The sequence below is a fragment of the Lissotriton helveticus genome, chromosome 3_1 (genome assembly GCF_964261635.1).
Source record: "Lissotriton helveticus chromosome 3_1, aLisHel1.1, whole genome shotgun sequence".
Lineage (NCBI taxonomy): Eukaryota > Metazoa > Chordata > Amphibia > Caudata > Salamandridae > Lissotriton > Lissotriton helveticus.
The window spans coordinates 446,711,323-446,737,125 of NC_136061.1; the positions used below are offsets into that span (position 1 = coordinate 446,711,323).

General features: G+C 46.4%; 1 protein-coding gene across 3 annotated transcripts in view; it reads left to right on the forward strand.

The window, feature by feature from the left end:
- Nucleotides 1-25,803, forward strand: part of CREB1 (cAMP responsive element binding protein 1) — a 398,463-nt gene that overhangs the window by 173,742 nt on the left and 198,918 nt on the right. For all 3 annotated transcript variants that reach the window (XM_078680315.1, XM_078680314.1, XM_078680313.1), the window contains one exon: nt 22,287-22,433. In XM_078680315.1, coding sequence (XP_078536441.1) covers nt 22,287-22,433 — 147 coding nt within the window. The remainder of the gene's footprint in view (nt 1-22,286; nt 22,434-25,803) is intronic.

Here is a 25,803-nt window from a genome sequence, read left to right on the forward strand (position 1 = left end):
TTAAGTTGATAATCAATGCATTGCATCAATATTCATCAATAAGCAAAAAATTCTAATTCCTAGTACACATATGTGTTCAATCTCAATTCCTATTTGTGGTTACAGACATCAAACAGTATGAGCCCTAGAAATATACAATTAAGTAATTGCTACAGAAGGTATTTGACACAAAAATATCATACATGATACGTCATATTCAGTTACCCAAGTAGAACGGTAATTCAGAATCTATATTAAAACCATCCTCGACGGCCCTAAGTTTCATGATCCACATACATTCCTTACATCGTAACCGAAGGGTTCTGTCCCCCACTCTTTTGTCTGCTTTCACTACATCGATGCCATGATACTGGAATTGATGTTTAATCTTGTCATTTTGAGTCCTAATGTAATGCGCAGCTATAGGATACCTAGTATCTCCATTTTTGAGTACCCTAAAGTGTTCTATCATCCTGTCACGTAATCTCCTAGTGGTGCTCCCCACATAGATCTTAGTACATGAACACACATTTACATAGACCAATTTTGTTTGTATAAAAATATTAAGTTATTTTATTTCTAGAACAAAGTCAAGCTTGGCACGGGTAAGTGAAATAAATGCTTTGCAAAATATTATGCAGTGTTTACAAGTGAATGCAAGTTCAAATGCAGTTGGTTGAAATACAGGTAAGTCAAGGTATTGAAATACTGAACAGATTACTTTTTAAGTTACTTTTTCCTACTCAGTGTGATATACCTAGATATTGCACTGGGACATTTCAAAGAGGAAAGGTAAGTAAAATCCGTTTTGCACAATTGTAATTTATTAGGTTTCCATAAGAATCAACTCCACACTTGGAAAGTTTTTCAGAGAAAAAAAGGGTCAATGGGTTCTTATGGAGAGAAATTAAGTTATCGGTTAACTGGTAAGTACTCTGTTGTGGTTATGGGAGTTGGTATTCTGGGGTTAGAACAAGGGTTGCCCCAATGGCAAGGATGCACTCTTGTTACACTTTCAGCGATACTAGGGCAGCCAGGTGTAGAGTGCTGAGGCCCAGTTTTAGCCAATGGGGGATAGCTGGCCTCCAGTTGGTGGCTGCTCATGAGCAGTCCACAAGGTTGTGGGAGCAAAGCTCCTGGTATTAGGCTGAGGGCAAAGGGGGATCCGGTTTAGCACACAAAGTGCACCCGCAGCAGCGCTGGAGCAGCTGGGAGCAAGGTGCTTTTTTGGCCTCGAGTCCCCAGTTGTTTTCAATGGGGATTCTCCGTTCTGGTTTTTAGCTGCAGGCTCGGTCCAGGAAGACTTACGGAAGGAACCAACAGCTGGGCAGGTAAGTAGGAGGGCTCGGGGACATAGGTGCACCTCGAGTTCTTTTCTCTAGGGTGCAGTTTGGCTGAATACAGGGGTGTCTTCTGAGGTTGGATTTTACCTTACTGAGCCTCTTGCGGTTGATAGAGGGGTCTCAGTGCAGAGTTTGCAGGTGATTTCGAAGTCGTGGAGGGGTCAACTCACGGTGAACTTGGACTCTGGAGCTCTGGGGACCTCGCCTGAACCGGTGGGCCACTCAAACTCAGCCCGTAGGAATTGGGTGCAGTGGTGGTTCCAGGCGTCTGGTTTCTTTGTCCTCAGCAGGCGCAGAGTCTGTCTTGGAAGTTTCTTTTGAACATAGCTGCTGTTCACAGGAGATCTGGTCTTGTTGAAGGCAGTCAGTCCTCCGAGGGTCTGGAGGTCGCTGGCTGCAGGACAAGGTGACTTTTGGCGCAGGATCTCTGGTTCTATAGTAGGGGATCACTAGATTATGTATAGTCATAATCTAGTGAATAGTCCCGCCCATGTGCAATCAAAAATAATCTCTTAAGTCGTCTTCTTTGCAGTCCTGCATAGACACTTAAGAGAAAATTAAAGACAATAATGCAGCCTGTACCTACAAGGCTACACTGTCCAGTACTTCAACTAGAAATGCCAAGGATATTTTCCCAACATCACATTTACCATAATGTGTCAAATTCCATCCATAGAGAAACTTCCCCTTCACAAAAACCTTGGAATGATAGAGAGGAAGGGATGGACAGACAAGCCTCTATAGGCTGCCATTATGTGCCTGAAAAGGGATGCCGTGCCTTTAAGGAATTCACTAGAGACCCTCGGTATCCCAGGATGCACAGCCAAGTCCTTTTACTTTCAGTTCTTTTTGAAGGTGCATAAAGCAAGGCCTGTAGCATACATTACAGTACCATTTTCTCCACCGGGGAGGAGGGCGGGCGCTTATGACTATAACAGAGATACCCCTACTACAGAACTGGAGTTACAGGTAAGAAACTACTCCTTCTGTAGTAGGGGATCTCTGTGTATAGTCATAATCTAGTGAATAGAATGACAAGCCCATCCCAAAAACCAACCCTGCGGTGGAGAAAAGACAGACAACACCACTACTGTGCAAACAGATTTCGCAACGAAGCCTGCCCAACCTGAGCATCTGCCCTGGCATCAGAGTCCAGACAGCAAAGTCCAGACAGCTTAGCAAAGGTGTGGACCGACTTCCAAGTGGCCGCCCTGCAGATCTCTGCTATGGGAACATTGCGGAGCAAAGCTGTTGTAGCTGCTTTGCCCCTGGTAGAATGAGCCTTAGGGTTACCCCCTAAGGTCTTGTTCGCTTTCTGATAACATAGCTGGATACATGACACAATCCACCTGGAGATGGACTGTTTAGAGGTAGCCAGACCAGTTCTGACCGACCCATAGTTGATAAACAATTGGTCGGTCAGTTCTTTTTTCCGGCTCCTGCTAGCAGGACCCTGGAGCATTGAGCTCTCCGTTTTTGGGTTTAATTCAAATTTTTTGACACTTTTCAAGTGTTTAGAGTGTTCCACTCGACGTCTACCTACTCCTTCTTCCATTTGCTGGGGTTTTTTGCCACCTTTTCTGTCGAAAATGCCTGCATTGTTCGACAGATGCTCTGAGTGTGCCAGGAAGAAGGCCAAATCGGACGGCCACAGAGTGTGTATCCTCTGTCTCCCTTCATCCCATGTCCCCGAACATTGTGAAATCTGTCAGTCCTTTTCCAAGAGGACCAGGAGAGAGAGAGAGAAGATCCCGCTCCAAGGCCTGGGCTGAGGAAACTTCAGGATCAAGGTGGGTCTGGGCATGGGAGGGCTGGATCTGAGTCCTCTGCCCGTGCTGAGGCCTCTGGGGGGGGGCTCCCCAGTCAAGAGAAGGCCAGGAAAACGGCACATTTCTCCGTCGACGTCGAGAGGGCTGACCACCGCATGCTCCCCGTCGACCCAGGGCTCTGGGTTGAAGCGGCGTCGCCGTTCGACATCGAGGCGGCTGACGTCGAGACCTTGGACGAGGTCGACGTTGACAACTACATCAACGTCGGGGAGTTATCGACGTCGTGATGGTTCCAGGCACCGGCGCTCGCCGTCAAGGTCTACTCGGCGTTCGACGTCGAGGAGCAGGCACTCGACGTCGAGGGAAAGGAGATCGAAGTCGAGGGATGTGTCGACATCAAGGCATTCGACGTCTAGAAAGGATAAGTCAACCTCCAGGAGGCGATCCAGGGCAAGGACGGCGTCCCCGGGCTCGGTGGTCAGCCTGTCCTCAGCTTCCACGAGCTCCGGATCGCGGCGGAGCTGGCGTTAGTCTAGTAGGAGATCTGCTTCTAGGACTTCGTTGCGAAGGCCGGCAAAGAAGAGCGTGGTTAGATCTTCCGACTCGGAGTACTCTCAAATCTACTCCCCTTCTCGGCCAAGGTCGCCTACGCCTCCTACGTTGCTGCAGAAGAGTCCCACTCCTCCACCGCTTCCGCCACTTCCGAGGACTCCTCCTCCTCTTCTGAAGACGACGACTCCTCCGCCTCCACTTCTCCTCATCGTCCTCCGCCTCCTCCACCACGGCCTCCTCCAAGGTCCGTCTCACTGCCGCGCTTCCCGTCACCACCTAAGGGGACGCCACAGCCGAAGACTCCGGCTCTACCTCCGCAGCGTCCACCCCCGACCAGGCCGGAGGATCGTGCACGACCTCGAAGGTCCAGATCACGATCCAGGTAGCGATCCAGGCGAAGACGCCGTTCTAGGAGTGACCGTCGTTCATCTACAAGGTCCCGGCGGCGTCACAGACGAGATCGGTCGAGATCCCATCATACGGATTCGTCCAGTGCTCGGGAGGTATTCGCCCACTCTGTCAGATTCACCCCACACGAGAGTGTCGCCAGTGGACGACATTGTCGTTTCAAGAGGTGTTATTGCGAGGGGCGGCGAAGCTGGGTATTACCCTGACGGTGCCCACGCCTTCTATGTCAGTGATCTTCGAGACCCTCCATAAGCGTCTGCTGTCACGACCACTATTGCCCTTAGTGCCGGGGCTGGAGGAACCGGCGATGGAACTTTTCCTGGCGCCGGCGTCAACAAGATCCGCCCCCTCCAGGCTGCAGAAGAAATACAGGCCTCCAGACTCAGATCCGGCGTTTCTCAGATTGGACCCAGTCCCAGATTCGGTGATCGTTACGGCCGCCAGGAAACAACACGCTACTGCTCCATCATCCACGGTACCCCCTGATAAAGAGAGTAAGCAGATGGATTCTGCGAGTCGTAAGGTCTGCGGTACGGCTGCTACGTCTATGAAAGCTGCTAGTGGCACGGCTCTCCTGGGGCGATACGACCGATCGTTGTGGGATTCCCTACAGCAGTTTCTGGAGCATCTCCCTAGGGACAAGAGGGAGGATTTTCAAGAGATCATCAACGAGGGCATGATGGTGTCCAATCAAGTGATCAGTGCTGCGGCGGATTCATCGCTCTTGGCTGCCCATGGCTACTGCACAGGATAAATTTGAGACGTCATGCCTGGTTGCGCCTGACGTCGCTGAAACCAGAGGCCCGGCAGAGGGTCCCCAACCTGCCGTTCTCTGGAGCGACATTGTTTGGAAAACACGCTGATGAGGAGATAGCCCACATGAAGGCGGAGGCTGAAACCCTGATGGCCGTCGGGTTAGAGAAGCCGAAGGAGCAGAAGAAGTCTTTCCGCCCCTTCCAGAGGCGTTTTGGTGCCCAGGGCAGAGGGCAAGGTCGTCAAACTGGCCAGCAACAACATCATCAGCAGCAGTACCAGAGGCGACCCTTCCAGAAGCGACAGAGGGCCAGAGGCGGCCAGCAGTCCTCCTCGACGCCCAAAGGCCCGGCCGGGTCTAGGCCCTGAGGTGCTACTTCCCCCTCGTCCGTTACCCGCTCCTGTGGCGGGAAGCATCCAACATTACTTGGCAGAGTGGAGAAAAATTACTCTGGACAAGTGGGTGCTGAATATTGTTTGCAATGGATACAGTCTTTGTTTCACCAGCCCGTCTCCAGCAATTCCACCGGTTTGCTCGCAGTTCCGACTGAGCGAGCTCCAGGCGGAGGCCGATACCCTGTTAAGAAAAACGGCAATAGAAGATGTTCCTCTGTCTCAAAGGGGAAAGGGCCTGTACTCACGTTTCTTCCTGGTACAGAAGAAGGACAAGAACAAGTTCAGGCCTATTCTTGATTTGCGACAAGCAAACAAATGGATTCGCAGGGAAAAGTTTTGCATGCTGTCTTTGCACCAGATCTATCCTCAGCTGCAAAGGGGAGACTGGCTTTGCGCAATAGATCTGCAAGATGCGTACTTCCATATGCCCATTGCACGGAAACACCGGATGTTCCTGCGATTTCAAGTCAGCACCAATCACTATCAGTACACCGTACTACCGTTTGGACTGAAGTCTGCACCCAGGACGTTTTCCAAGTACATATTATAGAGAACAGTGGTCCCTATTCTGAAAGAATAGACAAGTGGAGATAATCATACACTAGATAGAAAGTATGTCGTTTGTCCAGCCGGACAAGAATTTATTTTCATAATAGTTTTCAAATAGTAGCTTTGGTGATACAGTCAATAGCAAGTGGGCACAGCCGTGACCCACAAAACACAAAACAGAACAACGAAAAAGATTGTCCAAAGGCAAGCCATAATGGGTCTTTATACTTGTACTCAGTTTACACAGACATAGATCAACTTCTAAACACCATTGCACACTCTAATAAAGCTCAATCCTAGTGCATAAGGTGTATTGGTGTCGACGACGTTTCGATGCCACTATTGAATGCAAGGCATCATCTTCAGGACAATAGAATTATACATTGTAGTCTTGACAATAATATGCTGCGCCTTTTTACATTACTGTACATTTAAAATGACAAAGGGGAAAGGTAAGATACACACAGGGGGAAAAAAGGGGGAGAAGGTTTAAACCATATTTAGAAAATTAAGCTAGGCATGTTTTCAGCATAGAATCTGTGACAGTTGTGATTAAAACGGCGATTTGTGCTGTGCGAATTTCATGCTCTGGTGATGTAAATGAGAATCATGTTAGAACCACGTTAGGACTATATAGGTGGTTGTACATAGTTTTCTCATGCCCAAAGTGCGTGACCCGGTCCTGTAGGATAAAATTAGCATGTTCTAACGGGTGGGCTGTTTATTATCTGGAGGCGGGTTCCGTCAAAAGCACATATTAATACAGACATTTAAAAACGGCGCAGTACATAGTAGTGTGTGGTGATTGGAAAAACGGGTAGTTATTTATGCCGCGTGTGGTTTAAAAACGGCGTAGTGCGTACTAGTAAACAAAGTGCAATGTGAACGGGGGTTTACCTAAGGCAGGAGTTTCAATCGAGTCTCACGTATTTCTGTGAGGCGCGTGGGCCTTCACAATTTTGTTATCACGGGTTTCTAGGCCAGCAGCGAGGATATCTGTGTGGGCGAAATTCCAAGGTTACAAGGATAGGAGTCTACGTGGGATTACACAGGTGGGTGGAATAAAACCAGAACACATATTTACCAGTTCCGCTTAAGTCTCAGAGCATCCCTGCGCAATCACGTGTACTGGAGGCCAGCCAGTGAGAAATGCACAATCGCATTATCTGAGAACAAAATTGTAAACAGGGGTTAGGAGGGAAACCGCCAGGCTGTGACAGCGGGTGGCCGGGGGTGGAAGAAGTTAGGCGTGAGCACTTACTGCGGTAGTGGTGAGCCGAATTGCTTCATCTACTTCCGTGTTTCCTGAGAGACTGTCAAGTTGCCGATTGGGTGCCCGGTATAAAGATCAGGGCAGCACTATCACCAGACAGCGAAGAAAGACTAAGGAATCTCAGGTGTAGGGAATTGAGATGGAAAGGCGGCAGCCATCTTAGAGTGGTGTGGGATTGGGAAAGGCGCCAGCCATTTTAGGGTGGTGTGGGATTGGGAGTGACGGTGCAGTTGGGGTGAGATAAAATAACAGGGGTGAAAGCATGCAAGGTGACACAGCATGTAACTTAAATGCATGTTATGGTACAAAGTACAGATGGCATTTTATAATAAAGAGGTCCAGTCCTCAAGGCGGTTGAGGCCACTGTGAATGCTGGTGGTCCTTACAATCCAGTGTAGTTCTAGTGTATGATTATCTCCACTTGTCTATTCTTTCAGAATAGGGACCACTGTTCTCTATAATATGATACTACCCAAGGTCCCTACCGAATTACCTTTGGGTTCCCTTGTCCTTGTATAACAGTTTTCCAAGTGCATGGCAGTGGTGGCAGCGCACCTGAGAAAGAACAAGGTGTTTGTCTACCCATACCTGGACGACTGGTTGATTAAAGCCTCCACCTTCCAGGAAGCGCAACTGCACTTCAAAAAGACGGTTGTTCTGTTGAGCCAGCTGGGATTGCACATAAACATGTCTAAGTCTGTCCCGATTCCTGTCCAGTGCCTGCAGTACTTGGGAGCCTCCATCAATACGCTGTCAGCAACCGTGTCTCCTTCGGAGGAGAGACTCTTATCGATCCTTCGGAAGGCTCAGGATCTCATTGCTGCTCCATCTACAACAGTGAGGACGGTGTCTTCTCTACTGGGGTCGATGGCCTCTTGCACCTTCCTCACTCCACATGCGCGCCTCCACATGAGACCGCTGCAGGAATGCTTGGAGGATCAGTGGGACCAGAGGAAATGGTGCTGGGACGACAGGATCCAGTTGTCTCGTCACGCCCAACAGTCCCTGAGGTGGTGGTGCTCAGCAGAGAATCTCCTCAGAGGGGTTCCTTTCCACAAGGACATCTCCACTCAAACTATCGTGACGGATGCGTCTCTCCAGGGCTGGGGAGCGCATTCAGACCATTTACAGATCCAGGGAACGTGGTCTCCGGCGGAGTCCACGTATCACATCAATTTCCTGGAACTCAGAGCTGTTCACTTGGCACTGAAGGCCTTTCATCCGTCCTTCCAGACCAGCTCCTTGCTTGTGCACACAGACAATACGACCACAATGTATTATCTCAACAAGCAGGGGGGGGGCTCAAGATCGCGCACACTGTCACAGGAAGCGCAGGCGATCTGGCACTTGCTGCTAGCCAGAGAACTGACGATAACGGCGACTCATCTGCGAGGTGTGCAGAATGTTCAAGCGGACGCCCTCAGCAGGTTGATCCAAGAAAACCATGAGTGGGTCATAAACGACGAGGTGCTCAACGCCATGTTCGCCATGTGGGGCACTCCAGACGTAGATCTGTTCGCCACCTCCGAAAACAGAAAATGCAGAGACTTCGCCTCTAGGTATTACCAGCCAGGGACTCGGGGGAACGCGTTATGGATCAGCTGGTCGAACAGCTTTCTGTACGCTTTTTCACCAATTCCCCTGATTCCGGCGGTGCTCATCAAGCTGTCCCAGTCCAGGGCGCGGATGATCCTCATCGCTCTGGAATGGCCGAGACAGTGGTGGTTCACGGACCTGCTTCACCGGTCGCTTCACGGACCTGCTTCACCGGTCGCTCTTACCTCACCGGCGGCTGCCATGTCGGCTTGACCTTCTCACGAAGTTCGGGGGCAGATGGTGCACCCCAACCTCTAATCGTTGAGTTTGGCGGCAAGGCTCCTGAGATAGTGCAATATGGCCACTTTGAATCTTCCTGAGGATTGCATGGACATATTGAAGGAGGCTAAGAGGCCTTCCACTAGGACTTCTTACGCTTACAAGTGGAAGAGATTCTGCATCTGGCGCACGTCTAAGAACTATGATCCGACGACCTGCAAGGAAGATGTCATCCTTCCATACCTTCTGCATTTAGCTCAGTCTGGACTTAATTTCTCTTCCATTAAGGTTCACCTCGCAGCATTGACTGCATACCGGAAATGTTCTTTGCAGACGTCCTTCTTCCAGATTCCTGTGATAAAGGATTTTTTGGAAGGATTGAAGAAGGTGATCCCTCCTCTTCGGCTACCTTCGGCTTTTATGGGAGCTGAACGTGTTGCTGTCCAGGTTGATGAAGGAACATTTCGAGCCTATTCAGAAGGCTTCACTGCAGCACCTGTCGTGGAAGGCGGCGTTCCTCGTGGCCATTACATCGGCCCGCAGGGTGAGTGAAATTCAAGCATTGTGTTGCCAGTAACCTTATACTGTTTCATGCTGCTAAGGTTGTTATGCGTACTCACCCTAAGTTCCTTCCTAAAGTGATCTCTGATTATCATGTTAATTAGACTATAACTTAACCAACGTTTTTTCAGAACCCTTCTACTCCAGCGGAGCGTTCTCTCCATTGCCTGGATGTCAGGAGGGTGTTGAAATTCTATCTGGATAAGACCAAGGATATTCGTAGGTCCGACCAATTGTTTATCAACTATGGGTTGGTCAGGACTGGTCTGGCTACCTCTAAACAGTCCATCTCCAGGTGGATTGTGTCATGTATCCAGGTATGTTATCAGAAAGCGAACACGACCTTAGGGGGTAAGCCTAAGGCTCATTCTACCAGGGGCAAAGCAGCTACAACAGCTTTGCTCCGCAATGTTCCCATTGCAGAGATCTGCAGGGCGGCCACTTGGAAGTCGGTCCACGCCTTTGCTAAGCTGTCTGGACTTTGCTGTCTGGACTCTGATGCCAGGGCAGATGCTCAGGTTGGGCAGGCTTTGTTGCGAAATCTGTTTGCACAGTAGTGGTGTTGTCTGTCTTTTCTACACCGCAGGGTTGGTTTTTGGATGGGCTTGCCATTCTATTCACTAGATTATGACTATACACAGAGATCCCCTACTACAGAAGGAGTAGTTTCTTACCTGTAACTCCAGTTCTGTAGTAGGGGTATCTCTGTTATAGTCATAAGCACCCGCCCTCCTCCCCGGTGGAGAAAATGGTACTGTAATGTATGCTACAGGCCTTGCTTTATGCACCTTCAAAAAGAACTGAAAGTAAAAGGACTTGGCTGTGCATGCTGGGATACCGAGGGTCTCTGGAGAATTCCTTAAAGGCACGGTATCACTTTTCAGACACATAATGGCAGCCTATTGAGGCTTGTCTGTCCATCCCTTCCTCTCTATCATTCCAAGGTTTTTGTGAAGGGGAAGTTTCTCTATGAATGGAACTTGACACATTATGGTAAATGTGATGTTGGTAAAATATCCTTGGCATTTCTAGTTGAAGTACTGGACAGTGTAGCCTTGTAGGTACAGGCTGCATTATTGTCTTTAATTTTCTCTTAAGTGTCTATGCAGGACTACAAAGAAGACGATTTAAGAGATTATTTTTGATTGCTTCGGGGTCCATGCACATGAGCGGGACTATTCACTAGATTATGACTATAACAGAGATACCCCTAGTACAGAACTGGAGTTACAGGCAAGAAACTCCATACTGCTGACGGGCCGGTAGGGCTAGGGCCAAGTCAGTTGTCCTCTGCAGTCTCCTCTGTTGGGCGTCTTCTTTCGTCCTTTTTCTTCGTATGTTGCGGGAATCTGCCTTCTTGATTCAGGGCTGACCCCTCAATACTGTATTTAGGGGCGTTTTAGGGATCTCGAGGTTAGGAGCCAATGGGCTACTAACCTTGGGGCAGAGGTCTTCAAACTGACAAACATTTCTAAACCTCTAGGCGGGGCTACTGGAATTATGAGGCCGGTGAGGACCACATTACACGACAGGCTTGACTAAATCGTGTGGGAAGAAAATTTAAATTATGTTATGTGATGCCGTGTTATTTTGGGATAGAATTGCTTCATTATTTTGACATTTTTATGCACACAGTAACACTGAGGAAAGATTTCACCCCATTAGTATCTGTTTATAACCAAAATACAGGAATTAACATAAGAAAGATGTCTAATCAACCTTTGTGATGTGCCTTTCACTCCTCAGGAATGCGTGCTGCCACATTAGAAGCTCACCTGGCCCTGGCGGGAGCAGCAGGGTTCCCTTAAAACCCTGGCGGACTTGTGCAGAGTTAAGAGAGTTTACCCATGCAGATTTCGTCTCACCCCTCCCTTCAATCCCTCTCTCCTTTCCTCCCCCAATCCCCGATCCCTCTCTCACTTTGCAGGCCATTTTCTTTCCCCCCTTTCTTCAACTTCTAACCTCTCCCCATTCAACTTCTCACTTCACCCTTAATCACCTCTTGCCATTCGGTCTTTTCACTGCCCTCATCTCTAACAGTTTCTCGCATTTATCTCATGGCCTCTCTGGCCCCGTCACCTCCCATGCCCATCTGCACTTCTCATTCAAATTGTTGTCTATTTGTATCTTACACCTCTCCAGTCCCCCCATTCATCTTTCACAACTTTCCTTTGTTCTTTCACACCTTCTTCAACCAATGTCCCTCTCGCCTGTTACCTCAGCACCAGTGCTTAATTTGAGAAGGTGGTTTCCGGTGCTCCGCACTGGCACCTAATTGTGCACACTGGCACTATGACCGTCTGCCACATTCTTGCTCTTGACTGTGTAATTTAGAGATGAGCAGAACAGCTGTTTATTAATTCAATATACATTAAAAACGATAAACTCCTGACATCCATGCCATTCTTATAGCTTCGGGGGCTTGAAATAGTCACACTTGTTACAGTGTTATGGTTGGTAGTTGCATAGGTATTGTCATCAGCCGCACAGGCAAGGCAATGGTTGGGTGGTTAAAGTTGCAGTAGCCTACTGGCGAGGTCCCTGGCACATGTTTTATTACAAATTAATCACTGCTCAGCACCCACCCCAGTACTCCCTCTCTTCCCATATCGCTGCTATTCCTCACCCATGTCATATCAAATTACTTTTTAGGTCACAGATCCTCTCAGCTATCTTCTCTCACAGTTTGACAGTTGCCCTCCTCTGTGCCCTCAGCTTTCCCTCACACTCACTTCTTGCATGTCCACACTTCCCTTTGGCACTTCACATTTCTCCTCTTCAATCAAATTCTCTCACTCCCTTGCTGTCCTTTCTCATCCTCTCATCTCTCTTCACCGAGAACACAGGTTGGACCCGTATGCTCCTCTTAGCCTGTGCCACTCTGCTTATTGTTCCCTAATTCAGGAAGGCACGAATTGTCTGTCTTGCTGTTTTGGGGCAGGCCACACACTTATGGAACGTGCACCCTCCTTTGCTTCGCTCCACAAAGAATCTATTATCCATGAGGAAGATGTAAAAACCTGGCTCTATGCTCTGTAGGTCACCCGATTTGGCTGGTTCTCCTTCCCCTTCTGTGTGTTTCTCATTTGATTTAAGGCAGCAGATAGCTATTAGCCCCAGGACACCTTTTGGTTACAGTAGCCCACTACAAATGTAAATAATAGTAATAGGCAGAAGCAGGGGAGCCACTAGACCCAAACTTCCATGGGGCCTACACTCCCAGTCTTTTTTGGTTCCCCATCCCCCGTTTCCTCCTTCTCCATGAATTCCCTCACTACCACTCATCAACAATGCACCTCATCTCTCTGTAGCAGCTTTCTGACAAACATTTTTTTTAATAGTGCTACTCATAGTTTACTCACACTCAATTCAGTGATCTGCATAGGACATGTTCTTTGTAGCAGGCACATTAACCCTCTGCACTCTGTGGATGACAAGAGTGCCCATGTGAGTGCACGGTTAGCGATGCAACAGTGTGAGAGGAGGGAAGAGAGTTGGTTGTGGATGTAAGTGTAGAGTGGGACGAATGAATGCATGGTTAATGATGGACTTGTTTGAGCGAGTTGCAAACTGAGCAGTGAGGGGGACAGGTGAATAAGGTGTCATATGAGTGCAGGATGAGTGCAGATGAGTAGTGTGACTGCAGGCTGAGGTAGAGGGTGAACAACGCAAGTGCATTGTGAGTGCTGAGTGATCATTGTGAGTGCAGGGTGAGCAGGTGAATGATGTGAGTGCTTGGTGATCAGTGTGAGTGCATTGTGATCGCTGTGAGTGCAGGGTGAGCGTGAAAGTGAAGTGCGAATATGAGAAGTGAGTTCTCTGAATGCAGGGTGCATTCCCAGACACTTGAACTAACTCAGCATATTATTGACGATGGCGTAGGGTTCAAGATATAAGTTAAACTATTGCTATTATTGCATTAATCCGGGATCGAGGGTGGAGGAAATTAATAATATGCTGATTATGCAACACACTTCCACTCCTATGTTTAGGGTTGCCTGCTCATTGTTTTGATATCCCTGACGGTACAAAAATCTGTGCGTACTTTGAACGGCAAATATAAATAGAAAGCACTTTTAATTGTGTTCTTGGGCTGCCTCAATGATCCATGACTGCTAATTAATGGGAACAAAGACAGAAAAGTCACATTATGAATGAATGCATATGATTTTATTTACAAACAGACACAGCCCAGCGGAGCCCACAGCGGCTCAAGCTGAGATACTGTGGGGCAGGATGGGGGCTGAATCCCTTGTAGTCCGATGGGCCTGGGCAGAAGTGTGACCGGGAATGCGCTACCCCCCCCCCCCCCTTTCCATCACTCCACGGCCACCCTGGGGGTCGCGCCCCAAACTTTGAAGACCCCTGCCTTAGGGTGACAACACCCTTTGTGTGCCCACCCCACGTGGGGGAGTGGGCACAATCCCTAGTCCTGATTGGAGAGTGCCTGCCATCTGCAAGATGGTGGGCACTGAAGAGTGAGGTTCACCTCGCCTCCCCCACCAGAGGGGTAGGGTAGTCAGAGGTGGGTACACCTTCTGGGCTTTGCTAATTTTTCCCACCTGTCTTCCCTCTGAATAGCAAAGGAGACAGGAAGGAGGCCTGATAGCAGGAGAGGTGAGGTGTCGTATTTCAAAGGTGGCAAGCCCTTTGAAGCTCCCCTGCCACAGGTGGCTCTTCCTGGCCGGGGGAGGTGTGACCACCTCCGCCCAGGAAAGGCTTTGTATCGCGCCACCGATAGCATCAGGGCCCTTCTGGACAATGGAGAAACCACGGCCCTCATCCTTCTGGACCTGTCTGCCGCCTTCGACACGGTCTGCCACCACACCCTACGCACACGCCTCCACGACGCTGGGATCAGAGACAAGGCTCTGGACTGGACCACCTGCTTCCTCTCCGGCAGAACTCAGAGCGTCCGCCTCCCCCCTTTCCGCTCCGAAGCCACCAAGATCATCTGCAGAGTACCCCGGGGCTCATCCCTCAGCCCAACGCTATTCAACATCTACATGACACCGCTCGCCCACGTCGCCCGAGGACACGACCTCAGCATCATCTCCTACGCCGACGACACCCAGCTGATCCTCTCCCTCACCAAGGACCTCCTCACCGCCAAAACCAACCTCCACGAAGGAATGTAAGCCGTCGCCGAGTGGATGAAGAACAGCCGACTGTAACGCCCTCTTCGCAGGAGCCTCGGACAAACTACGGAAACGACTTCAACGCATTCAAAACGCCTCCGCACGCCTGATCCTTGACATCCCTCGCCACAGCCACATCACTCCCCACCTGAGAGACCTGCACTGGCTCCCCTTTAACAAGAGGATCACCTTCAAGCTCCTCACCCACGCACACAAGGCGCTCCACAATACCGGACCAGCCTACCTCAACAGACGACTCAGCTTCTGCACCCCCAACCGCCAGCTCCGCTCCGCAGACCTCGCCACCGTCCCCTGCATCCGAAGAGCGACCTCCGGTGGCAGTTCGTTCTCCCACCTGGCCGCCAAGATCTGGAACATCTTCCTACAGCAGACTGAGGACCTGCTCTCGGGTGAGTAGTGCGCTTTACAAATGTTCAGATTGATAGGCTCAGGGAGTGAAGGGTCCCACCCCAGGGGTCCGGAAACATGTCTCATGGTGGCAGGCTGGTGTGTACCAGTCAGGGAACCCACCAGAGGCTGGTCGTTTTTTAGGGGGCATCTCCAAGATGCCGTCTGAGTGCATTTTCCATTAAATCTCACACTGGCATCAGTGTGGGTTTAATGTAAATGTAAAATGTGTTGTATTTGTAAAGCGCACGGCTGCCCAAGTGGCGGGGCGTCCCGGCGCTGCACTCATACCGCTGTGGAACCCTTCCTGGCTTTTCCATGTGAAATGTCCACTCCTGGGCACCCCAAAGGTGAAGCCAGGCATCCAAGCGCTGCTGGGGCCGTTGTGGAGATTAAGCAAGCTATTGCCCAGAGTCACAGAGTGGGACCCATGATTAGACTAGGCACCGAGGCGAGAATTATCAGGTCCGGGGAGATTGAGTCCAAGAGCCGCCAAGGGGGGAATTGAACCCTGGTCCCGAGCCAGACCTCTGCATCAGGGTCTGCCGCTCTAACCATTGAGCCACGCTTCTCCACAATGTGCTGAGAAGTTTGGTACCAAGCTTCACAGTTTTCAGTAAAGCCATTGTAGTGCTGTGGAGTTCGTAATAACAAACTCACTGCACCATTAACTCTTATTGGCATTACTGCACTTCGTGTCTAAGATTTGATCTAGACATCGTAGGGGTTTCAGGGCTCATGCACCTGTTCCCTCACCACTGGTATAGTGCACCAAGATAGAGGGGTGTCTCATTTATGCTAGGGCAGTGGTTTGAAGGTATGGCACACAGGAATGTGTGCCATGTCAACTCTTTACTTTGTTCTGTACCAAAACACAGCCTACAGTGTGTGTGTGTGTGTGTGTGTGTGTGTGTGGGTGGGTGGGTGGGTGTGGGTGTAGGTGTGTGTAGGTGTAGGTAGGTACAGAGCCTCTAAGGGTGGCACTATAAGTGCTTCAGCTCTTAGAGGCCTTCCCTGTCCACAGTGCCCCGGTACCCATGGTACCTTTTACAAGGGTGTGACATGTGGCCAGAGAGGTGCTAATTGGGGGTACAAGGTACAGGTGGGGGTGTTACTGCTACAGAAACTCTGCTTCCTACACACGTCACCCAAGCAGTGCTAAAAACCGTTTTTCACACAACTGCAACACCCACTGGTTAGCTACCGCTTTTGGAGGGTACTGCTATACAGTCTATGCAAAGCATGTGTATCTAAAGCACACATGGCTCGAACGGATTGTTACTCACCCTGTAAGCATATGTTCTTGGCATGTAGAGTCACATGCACCCTCCCTCCTCCTGGTTGTTGCAGTTCTTATTATTCACACTATATACACATGGACAACTCTATACTACACTTACTTACTCCATTCTCATCCTCTTGCAGGAAAATCATTTAACAATGGAGTCGATGCCCATGCGCAATATCACCGAATGGAGAAGTCACCTTACCTCGTGACTGGAAAAGACTTCTTCGAAGAAAAACAACATGCGAACATCCTAACCCAACACTAGATGACAGGAGTATGCAAAGCATCTGAATCTACAGCTCTTCATGCCAAGAACAGATGCATACAAGACTCGAGCTGAAAAGGCCGTGCTCAACTGGATGTACGCAGGGTAGTGATGTACTTCTGGAGAGAACAAAAACGATAAGGAAAGCAAGCCAGTTCTTTGTATCCTTCACAGACGAGAACAAGTGAGCACCACTAATCTAGGGCACCATAGCAAGATTAATTCCTCATGTAATACAAATATGTCACAAGAAGACTGACATGCAACTGGAAACAAAGCCCAGAAAACACTCCACAAGGAAGAAGGAAGCTACTCTAGCCTTCCTAGCAAAGTCCCATTAAGTGACCTATGAATGACAGCTACCTATTCATTAGTCTGCGCGCTCACAAAATACTACTGTGCTACTTTATGTAGATTTGTAGAGCGCACTATCACCCGATAGGGTATCCTTCTGCTGAGCAGGTGTGAGGCTATGCACACATAAGGCCTAGTGGAACTTCCCCAGCTTCTTGCAGAATCCAAGGAGTAATTTGGAGGCTCTTATGTATAGTGGCTTGTCATTCCATTCTTTAGTGGCAATGTAGGAGAAGAGTCGACTGGTAGATCCAGTTTTCCGTATGTGTAGGATTTGTGCAAGCAATAGTTGCATGAGCGGAATTTGTCTGGAAGGTTTGTAAAAGAAAATGCAATTGATGAGGTATGCTGGGTCAGTGTTATGTAGTGTTTTGAAAGCGTGGGTGAGGAGTTTGTGAATGGGGAGCCAGTGGAGCTCCTTCAGATGTGGTGTGATGTGAGTGCAGCATGAGAGGTTGAGAGTGATTCTGACTGCAAAGTTCTAAATGGTCTACAGCCTTCTGGTGAGTTTCTGTTGATCTTGGATTAGAGGGTGTTTCCGTAGTCCAGCTTGCATGTGACCAGAGCGTGCGTGACTGTTTCTGGGTTCTCATTGGCAGCCATATTCCTCAGCATGTTTAGGACATGGAAGCAGGAGGCGGTTATGGCATGGACTTGGGCAGCCATATAAAGTTTGCTGTTGATGATGATTCTGAGGTTCTTGGTGGGGGTGGGTGTCGGTCCGAGCTCTGTTGGCCACCGGGTGGAGTCACACAGTGTTTTAATCTTCCTGAAGATCACAATTTAAATGTATAGCAGGGGTCTCCAGCCTTTTCTGTATTGAGAGCTACTTCTGATAAGTGAAAATCGTTGTGACAACTTGCACATTGTCACCAGACAATCCCACGCCCAGCTTCATTGACTTTAAGCGTAATGTCCCTAGATACTATGATCAGAACAAGATACTTTGACTGGGGCACTGTGACAGGGCTGCCATATGTGTCAGTGAGAGCGTGGCCTTTGGGGGATGCAGTAACGGGTGTGTATAGGATATATTTGTATGGGTGACTGAGAGCCTGCGTCTTATGCATTTACCGCACAGAACATACCTTTCGCCACAGCGTTGTATCTATAACACAAATATACACATTTTTTTTTTAATGGGAGAAGTTTAAAGTGCAGAAAAATGTTCTGTAGAAATGTTTATAATATGAAAAAATGTTCAGCATTTTATATTTCTCTCATTTAACAAATGGCTGTATTTTTAGGTTCTACTTATGGCACAGTCTACTGGGAGTAGGGGGCGTACTGTTTGTATATGTGACACTTTGAAATGGGAGAAAATTAAAATGAAGGGATAACTTAATCATTAAGGTAATTTTCATTTTAATTTTCTCCCATTTAAAAGCATTCCAAAGTATAATTTTGTTCACAGCTCCAGTATTGAGTTGGTAAGAGTTGAATACCTCAGTGCTTCAGTTGTTCACCTCTGTGCCTCTGTCCCAGGGTTTCAGGCACTGGGTGTGATCAAAGCGCAGACAAGCTTGTCTTTTGTGTGCCAGTGGCACGCCTGCTGCTTACATCTACTGCGCGTCCAAGCTGTGGCAGCCAAAAGTAGGACCCCATAGGGGAGTGGAGTGATGGCACTTCCTGTCCAGATGGATGATAGGAAGTCCAGTGATGTCACATCTTGTGAAGATACATTCTGGGAAATCCTGTGATGTCAGTTACCGTGCAGTTGGAATTTGCTCCACTTGCTTGGCTACTTCATTTAAGGACTGGTTTGCTGGTAAAACAGTGATGTCATTTCCTGTGCAGATGAATGATGTGTAGACACCCAAGTGAATAAAGAATCACAGATGGGACAGAAAGTGCGAAAGCATTTGTTTGCAAGTTGAAGCCTATTTCAAACCCAGCCACTGCAATTAATTAACATACCACTACAAAACTAATGCACAGGATGTGAATCCAGAAAACATTCATGCTTCTAAACTAAATGGTTACTTACCGCTAAGAGTTGTTTTGCACCTTGAAGTGTCTGGATTCCTATGAGACCCACCCACCTCCCCAATAAATAAGGTAGAACAGAATAAACGACGACAGGTGGGGGAGGAGAGGGAGATACAAAACAATAAAATGCAGAACTCCAGGAGGCTAGTGTGAAGTAAGATGAAGATCCAATTCCCTGGGGGGAAAAGAATCAGAAGATTGCAACCACACACTGGGGCTTCTGGGGTGGGCATCTAAAGTCAGTAGAGGGATGGACAAGGCAAGGCACTAAATTGTACCAACTGACATGGCCCAAGAGGATAATTCCTGACCCAACAAATAAATCATGGAATAAGGCAAGTGAATCCAGACCAAAACTACTCCTACTGGTAAGAACCCATTTCAATATAGGCGATCCATAGCCAGAACAACCTTGTTTTCAGAGATTTTATAACATCGAGTCCTCTAGTCTGTCTTTCTTCATACCAGAAAAGTGCACTTGCCTCTCCTAACACTAAAGAAATCCTATAAATGTTTAGAATAGTTCAATATGTTTCGTACTGTAATGCAGATGAAATGCAGTGCACCACTGTCCCTCTCCTCCAACCCTAATTTATTTATTCTGAAGACCACCTTACTTTCAAAGCAATCCAGAGTATAATACCACTTTTTGAGTGAGAAACTTTTGCTTAGCTTGAAAAATTTCATGTATAGTTTACTTAAAATAAACCATCTTCTGAATGTGGACCAACCCATTGAATGAGGCTTGCCTTCATCTTCTGGAAGGGCAAGCAAGACGATCTCCTGTAGCCATCAGGGCAAAGCTAGGTAGAGCTTCCTTTATGCAAGTAGAGTTGGACTGTAAATCTGACTTTAGGATCAGCTTAACAGGTGTAATATACAACAGTTTTTTTTTTCTATTTAAACGGCCAATTAAAAAGGACGTTTTGACCCTTTTGTTTTATTAAGCGTTATTTTGAATTATACTTACGTTTATTCATTTTTTTAAACTGAAAAAGTATGACTTCAACCAATTGCTTCAGTATATTTTGTGCAACCACATCTTTATCTTTAGGGATGGAGAAAAAAAATCTCAAGTAGACTGGCTGGTACTGTTGTCTTTGAGAACGAGACAAACCCTACATGCAAATGAGGATTCAAACTAAAATGTTGATGAGAACATAATATATTAAAATAATTAAGCTCGAAGACATCAAGCCTGTTTCTGGATTTTCCATGTAGAGGCCTTTCTGGTTCTGTTAAATGCTATAAAGAAGCCATCGATGTAAGAGTCTAATCAAATCAAATTAGTCGGTTTCATGTGTCAAACCATAAAAGCACACATTAGGTGTAAATAAAACATTCATCAATAAACCATTCCAATTAAGATAGTGACCTAGACTAAATATGAAAAACAAAATACAAGTAAACCCAAGGTCACACAAGCAAAGCCAGGTAAAAAAAAAGTCACTCAGATTAACAACAGATAATCACATCCGATAAAAACAGTTAATAAGAAAGAAAGGTGTGCAAAGCATTACAAAGTGCATCGTACCATAACTAATGTATTAACAGCACACTCCTTAATCACAACTGGACCTAAGCCTGACTGCATATTTTAAAAAACTAAGCACATAAAAAACTGCAACCATAAGCATTTGTAAAAAATATATATATATAAGTGGGACGCACTTGCCTAAAATTAGCCTTTTTCAAGATCGGGATGATAAAGGACTTTTTGGGTAGGTCTTAAAATCTACAGAACATCAAGAAATGAAGCATGTCCTGTGGAGACTTTCTGTCGCAGCCACAGGGCAACAGACTCTGTCCCTTGCGCTGCCCCCTTGGGTGGGCGAGAAGAGGTCAAACCGGAACCTAGTCAGTAAGAAACGATCGTACGGTTTCACAAACCCTAATAGGTACGGTTCAACCATCTGAGTGGTTCTTAACATGATAAAGCTACGTACGCTAGGCTTCAATAGCTCCTTGTCTTCCCTGGCTATTGACTGCTGTTTAAAGAATGCCACCTTAAATCATCCAGGTCATTCATATTGCTCAGTTCAGGGTTAGCAAAGAAATCTACTCTCCCCAGGCTCACAAGGCACTCCTTAATGTATTTGAGCTGCAGGACATGGCTGACGTGGTCAAGGGCCTTACAGTCCCTTAAGATCATTTTATTAAATGATGTCCCCTTGCTGGTCCATATTTATAACCATAATGACATCGGGTGGGAGGCTAACAGGTTGGTGAGATAGGTCATGCCGAAATCTTCGTGTACAATGAAGGTGGGGGTACCCTGCGGAACGGCTAGAAGCCATCTCAAAAAGTTATTTTTGGTGATTTGGAGGTCCTTGAAGGTGTTGTAGTCCCAGGTTTCCCTGCCTTCCAACGCTTTTGTTATGCACGTGGCCAAGGAAAGCTGTAATACAGCCTCAACAGGTCTTTTCCCCAGTCTAGAGGCAAAATTAAAAATAGCTGCAATCGCCCGGGTAAAGTTGTTCTTCTTACGGATTTTTATGGGCTCCCAGTTAGTCTTAGTGTCCAGCAGAACTCCCAGATATGAGTAAACACTCATCCTCGGGACTGGGGTGGACAGGACCTTGAAGGTGTAGGGCCTACTTGAGCGGGCACCTACGTGCATCACAGGACTTTGAATTGTTGACCTGCAGATCCTGATCTTCCATGAACTGGGAAAAAGAGTTTAACAGCGGTTGCAGACCTCTCAGTCCTGACCATCAAGATCTAAGAGTCTGATTCACAAATGAATTTTAAGAGTACGAGAAGTAGAATAAAAGGAGTAGTGTTGTGTACTTTTACATACTTTTGTAAATTGGCTTTGAATCGTCCAGTTCCCCATTAGTAAAAGTGCAGAGAGGCACAGTTCTTTATATTTCTATTAGTTGTGAATATGATGATGTTTATGATTTTGACCCAAGTGTTCCATTTTAATCGCGTTTTGAATGGTTTGGAGCCAATTCGTAAAGGCATGTCAAAGTACTGTAAGAGTACTCTTACATTCCTTTGTGAATCTCCCAAATGTGTTTATGAAAATACTTAAGCCCCATCCTATATGATGTGGAACATCATTTTCCATATATAGTTAACTGAATCCTAAAAAAGCAGACCACTTAATAAATTGAATCCAGCATTTCTTTGTCTAACTGTCCTGCTAGTTAATTGCTCACTCCTCCCACATGGTATCAGTTTTAAAACGCATTGTTATGCATTTCCTTTTCATGTAAAACTTTACTCGGGACCTCCAGTTATTGTAAAGAATAAAAATGTACTTTTTCTCATACTTACCGTACGTGCCTAATAATGTGAAGCACATCAGTGGGCATTGTCATCACATATTCTTAAAGGCTTTTGCTGAAATGTCGTGCCTATTTCTGTTTGTGAATGTTTCTGTCTTCGGTTAATGAATGTTGGTGGCTTTTTCAATAAAGAGTTATTCTTTTTTTGGTTAGGTATCCATGGCTGCAGCTCATGGAACATCTTCAGCCCCCACTGTGACCTTAGTCCAGCTTCCAAATGGGCAGACGGTTCAAGTACATGGAGTCATTCAAGCAGCCCAGCCATCTGTTATTCAGTCCCCGCAGGTCCAAACAGTCCAAGTAAGCTCACCAAGTTAATAATAAGATCTAAGGGGCAGTTGTGCCTTCAGGTATGATTTGTGCCATATTTCTTTAAGCCTTTTGCATATTGTGCTAGATATGGTACACCTCTATTAGGTGTGAATGTTTTCTTTAATAGTAAAGAGCCAAAAATCACTGGTTTACTTTGACCAATGGAATAATTTGACCAATGTAAACAATATGTTGACCCACCTAAATTCTTGGTGACGAGATTGATACATAGTTGGATGTATTTCAGACATGCAAAGTAGTATATGTTTATTCATTTATAATACACAAGTGTGTATAAAGAAGTTAATTGAAACCACCAAAAATATCTTCAAACTGAAGTATCGATTTTATTTCTAACAACGTAGAAAGCCCAGTGTTGTTCTGTGATAGCATTTATTCTTACGTTGCCTTCTTTCACAATGTAGCACTTAAAAAATACTAATAAATGAAGAAAATGCAATGAACCCTTTTGCATTCCATTCAACCATTGCTTCAGGTAATGTTTAGACATAGGAGTTTGAAGTAGTACGATTTCTTAGAGTAAAAGCAAAACATTGTTTCTGCTGGGACTATTATTAGGTAAAGATTTAAAAATATGTTTTTATTTTAACAGTGGGTAAATAATGTATCTCATCCCCCTCTCATATGCTTCACTGACGTGCTAAGAGATGAAGAATAGAGATCCCACTGATCTGTGAAAATAACCTTAGGTTTCAATTGTCAGTACTGTTTGTTGTGCTTGTGACAGGCACAATGTATTTTAACATCCAATATTTTTGCTTGAAAATGCCACTGACCTACCCCACCTACCCCTTTTTTTTTTTTAAACTCTATCTCCAGAGACAGCTAAGCCTTACCATCAAGCAGTACCGAGTCATTGATGCAGATTTATTTTCCCCAATCACCAGAGAAGAATCCCCAAACACTCTTGCCTTTCTAAGGCTATTGTTTGAATGAAAACATTTGGCATCTCCTTTACAATCCTACAATATGCTTTTGCAGTAAATAGCTTTTTCTGTGTTTTCGACCAAGGTATTTTATGACAGATGCACCTCATGTTCAAGTAAGAAATTGTGGGAGGACAAAAATAGTATTGGTGTAGAAATATCCTACAGGTGACTCGCATTTTCAGGGCTTTGGGAATTAATCCTGTAATGGTGAGTGCTAAATATTTCTTCATGTTAGGGCTGCGAAAAGCATCGCTCTTTCCCGCAATACTGACTAATCAGATTACTTTGTTGTTGTTTTTTTGAGTCCCACAACAAGATATATTTATACACTTCGAAACTTAATTTTCTTTTAATTGGCTGAATAAATATACACCAAATCACTATAAACCAAGCTTTCTGAATACATATCTAGCGTTTCAGCTTTTTGACAAATTTCGTATAATTCTGTTGAGCCTTTTTTCTGTACCATTGTCTCATTTATCCTATGGAAACTGTATGGGAGAAAACGTGTCTGGGACCCCCCCTTTTTCTTGACCCTCGCTTGATGGATCACCCTAAAACTTTCTTGAAGGAGCTTATTTTTTGGGAAAGCTTTGGGATGATTAGTCAAACTGCGTCACAGTAATTAGGAAACAAAAAGAGCTCTTCCTATGTATGGAAGCTGACTCACACATATCTTCACAGTGGTGGCTGCCACTGTGCAATTCATACATATATATTGTGCATTGCACAAAAGGTTACCTTGTGCACCTACCCAAGATTCATGCCAAAGGATCTTCAGACTTTCATTTCAATGTCACTGTTGTTTTTGGCTCTTTCTTTCAAAAAACCTTGACACTGGCTGAGAGAGTTCTACACTTGCTAGATATTTGTATATTTATCAAATACTACCTGGACACAAATAAAGATACAAGAACATCTGACCAACATTTATCCTCCTTTGAATGCACATACCCCTACCAAACTCCGTCTAAACGTGCATTGCCTGCAGCATCTTAGCGTGCTTGACTTTCTGCTATAAAAAAAGTGAAACGGTCTTTGGTAAATGAAGTCATGTCAGCTGCACACTAAGCTGGAGTACTGCTCTCAGACAGCTCCCTCAAGCCCAACTTATGCCTTAGGCCACTCATTCGGTATATTCTGTTCGGAGCACCATATGACAATCCGGCAAAAAGACTTTATGATGGCGTTACATCTCAAGGACGCCTACTACCAAATCCCCTATTCACCCCGCTCATCACCACTGTCTTCAGTTTGTGGTAAATGGATAGCACTACCCTACAAGGGTTTTTACCAAGTACTTGGTGGGGGTGACTGCTCTGCTACACTGAGCAGGCATCTGTGTCTTTCTATATCTTGATGACTGATCAATGGCAGCAGCAGAGAGCAGTGCCTAGCACACACTAAGACAATTCTAGCCTTCCTTCATCGCTTATAGAGTTCACAGTAAACGCATAGAAGTACCACCTCCATCCCCAACAGATCCAGCCCTAAGCTAAATGTTAAACTTTATCACAAAGAAAGTATACCACAACTAGCAAAGAGTAATGGCATTTCAGCAACTGCTGCCTCTTTTTCTGTCCACTCAACCCGTGGCTGTATAAACTGTAAAAAAAAGCTCTCGTGTATGTTGGCATCTTGCATAGCAGTTGTGTTCCTCGCCAGACTGCACATGCGGCTACTCCAACAGTGCATCACAAGATAATGGTCAGAAGCGAAGGGTCAGTGGGAAGATCTAGTGTTGACAAAGGCCAGCACTCCGCACTGTCTGGAATAATGAAACAGCAACATCCTGTTGCCCAGCAGGTCTTTTTTCAACTTCTTCAGGTGACTATTCCCACCTATGCACTGTTCATTGGGTAAGGTACACGTCTTGGTGAGGCATCAGAGGGGCACATCAACTATATAGAGCTTGTGGCCTTTTACTCATTTGTCTGCGAAAAGGCGGTCCTTTGAAAGAAGGACAACACAATAGTGATGTAATACATACAGAAGCATGAATGTATTATCTACTCCCTGCTGTGTGCTCTAGCACAAGATATGTGACTGTGGGCAATCTACCTAAGATCTATCTCATGGTGGTACATCTTCCAGGGGTGGACAAAGGATTTATGGACCTGTTAAGGAGGACGCATCAGAAAGTCCACAAATGGGAACGCTCCTCACAAGTTCTCCCCAGGTGCATCAGCAGAGAGGAAACCGAGCCATCTGCTTCTTCGGCACACCAGAAATGCAAAATGCACAAGCTTCACCTCCAGGTAACCTTAGTCATGAGCAATGCACTATGGATGGATTGATCAGGCATATTTCCCTATGATTTTTCGCCTCATCCACTCATCCCTTTAATGGTGAGGAAGATGAGGCAAGTCCATTAGAAGAAAAAGTTACTTATCTTTGGCAAAGAGATT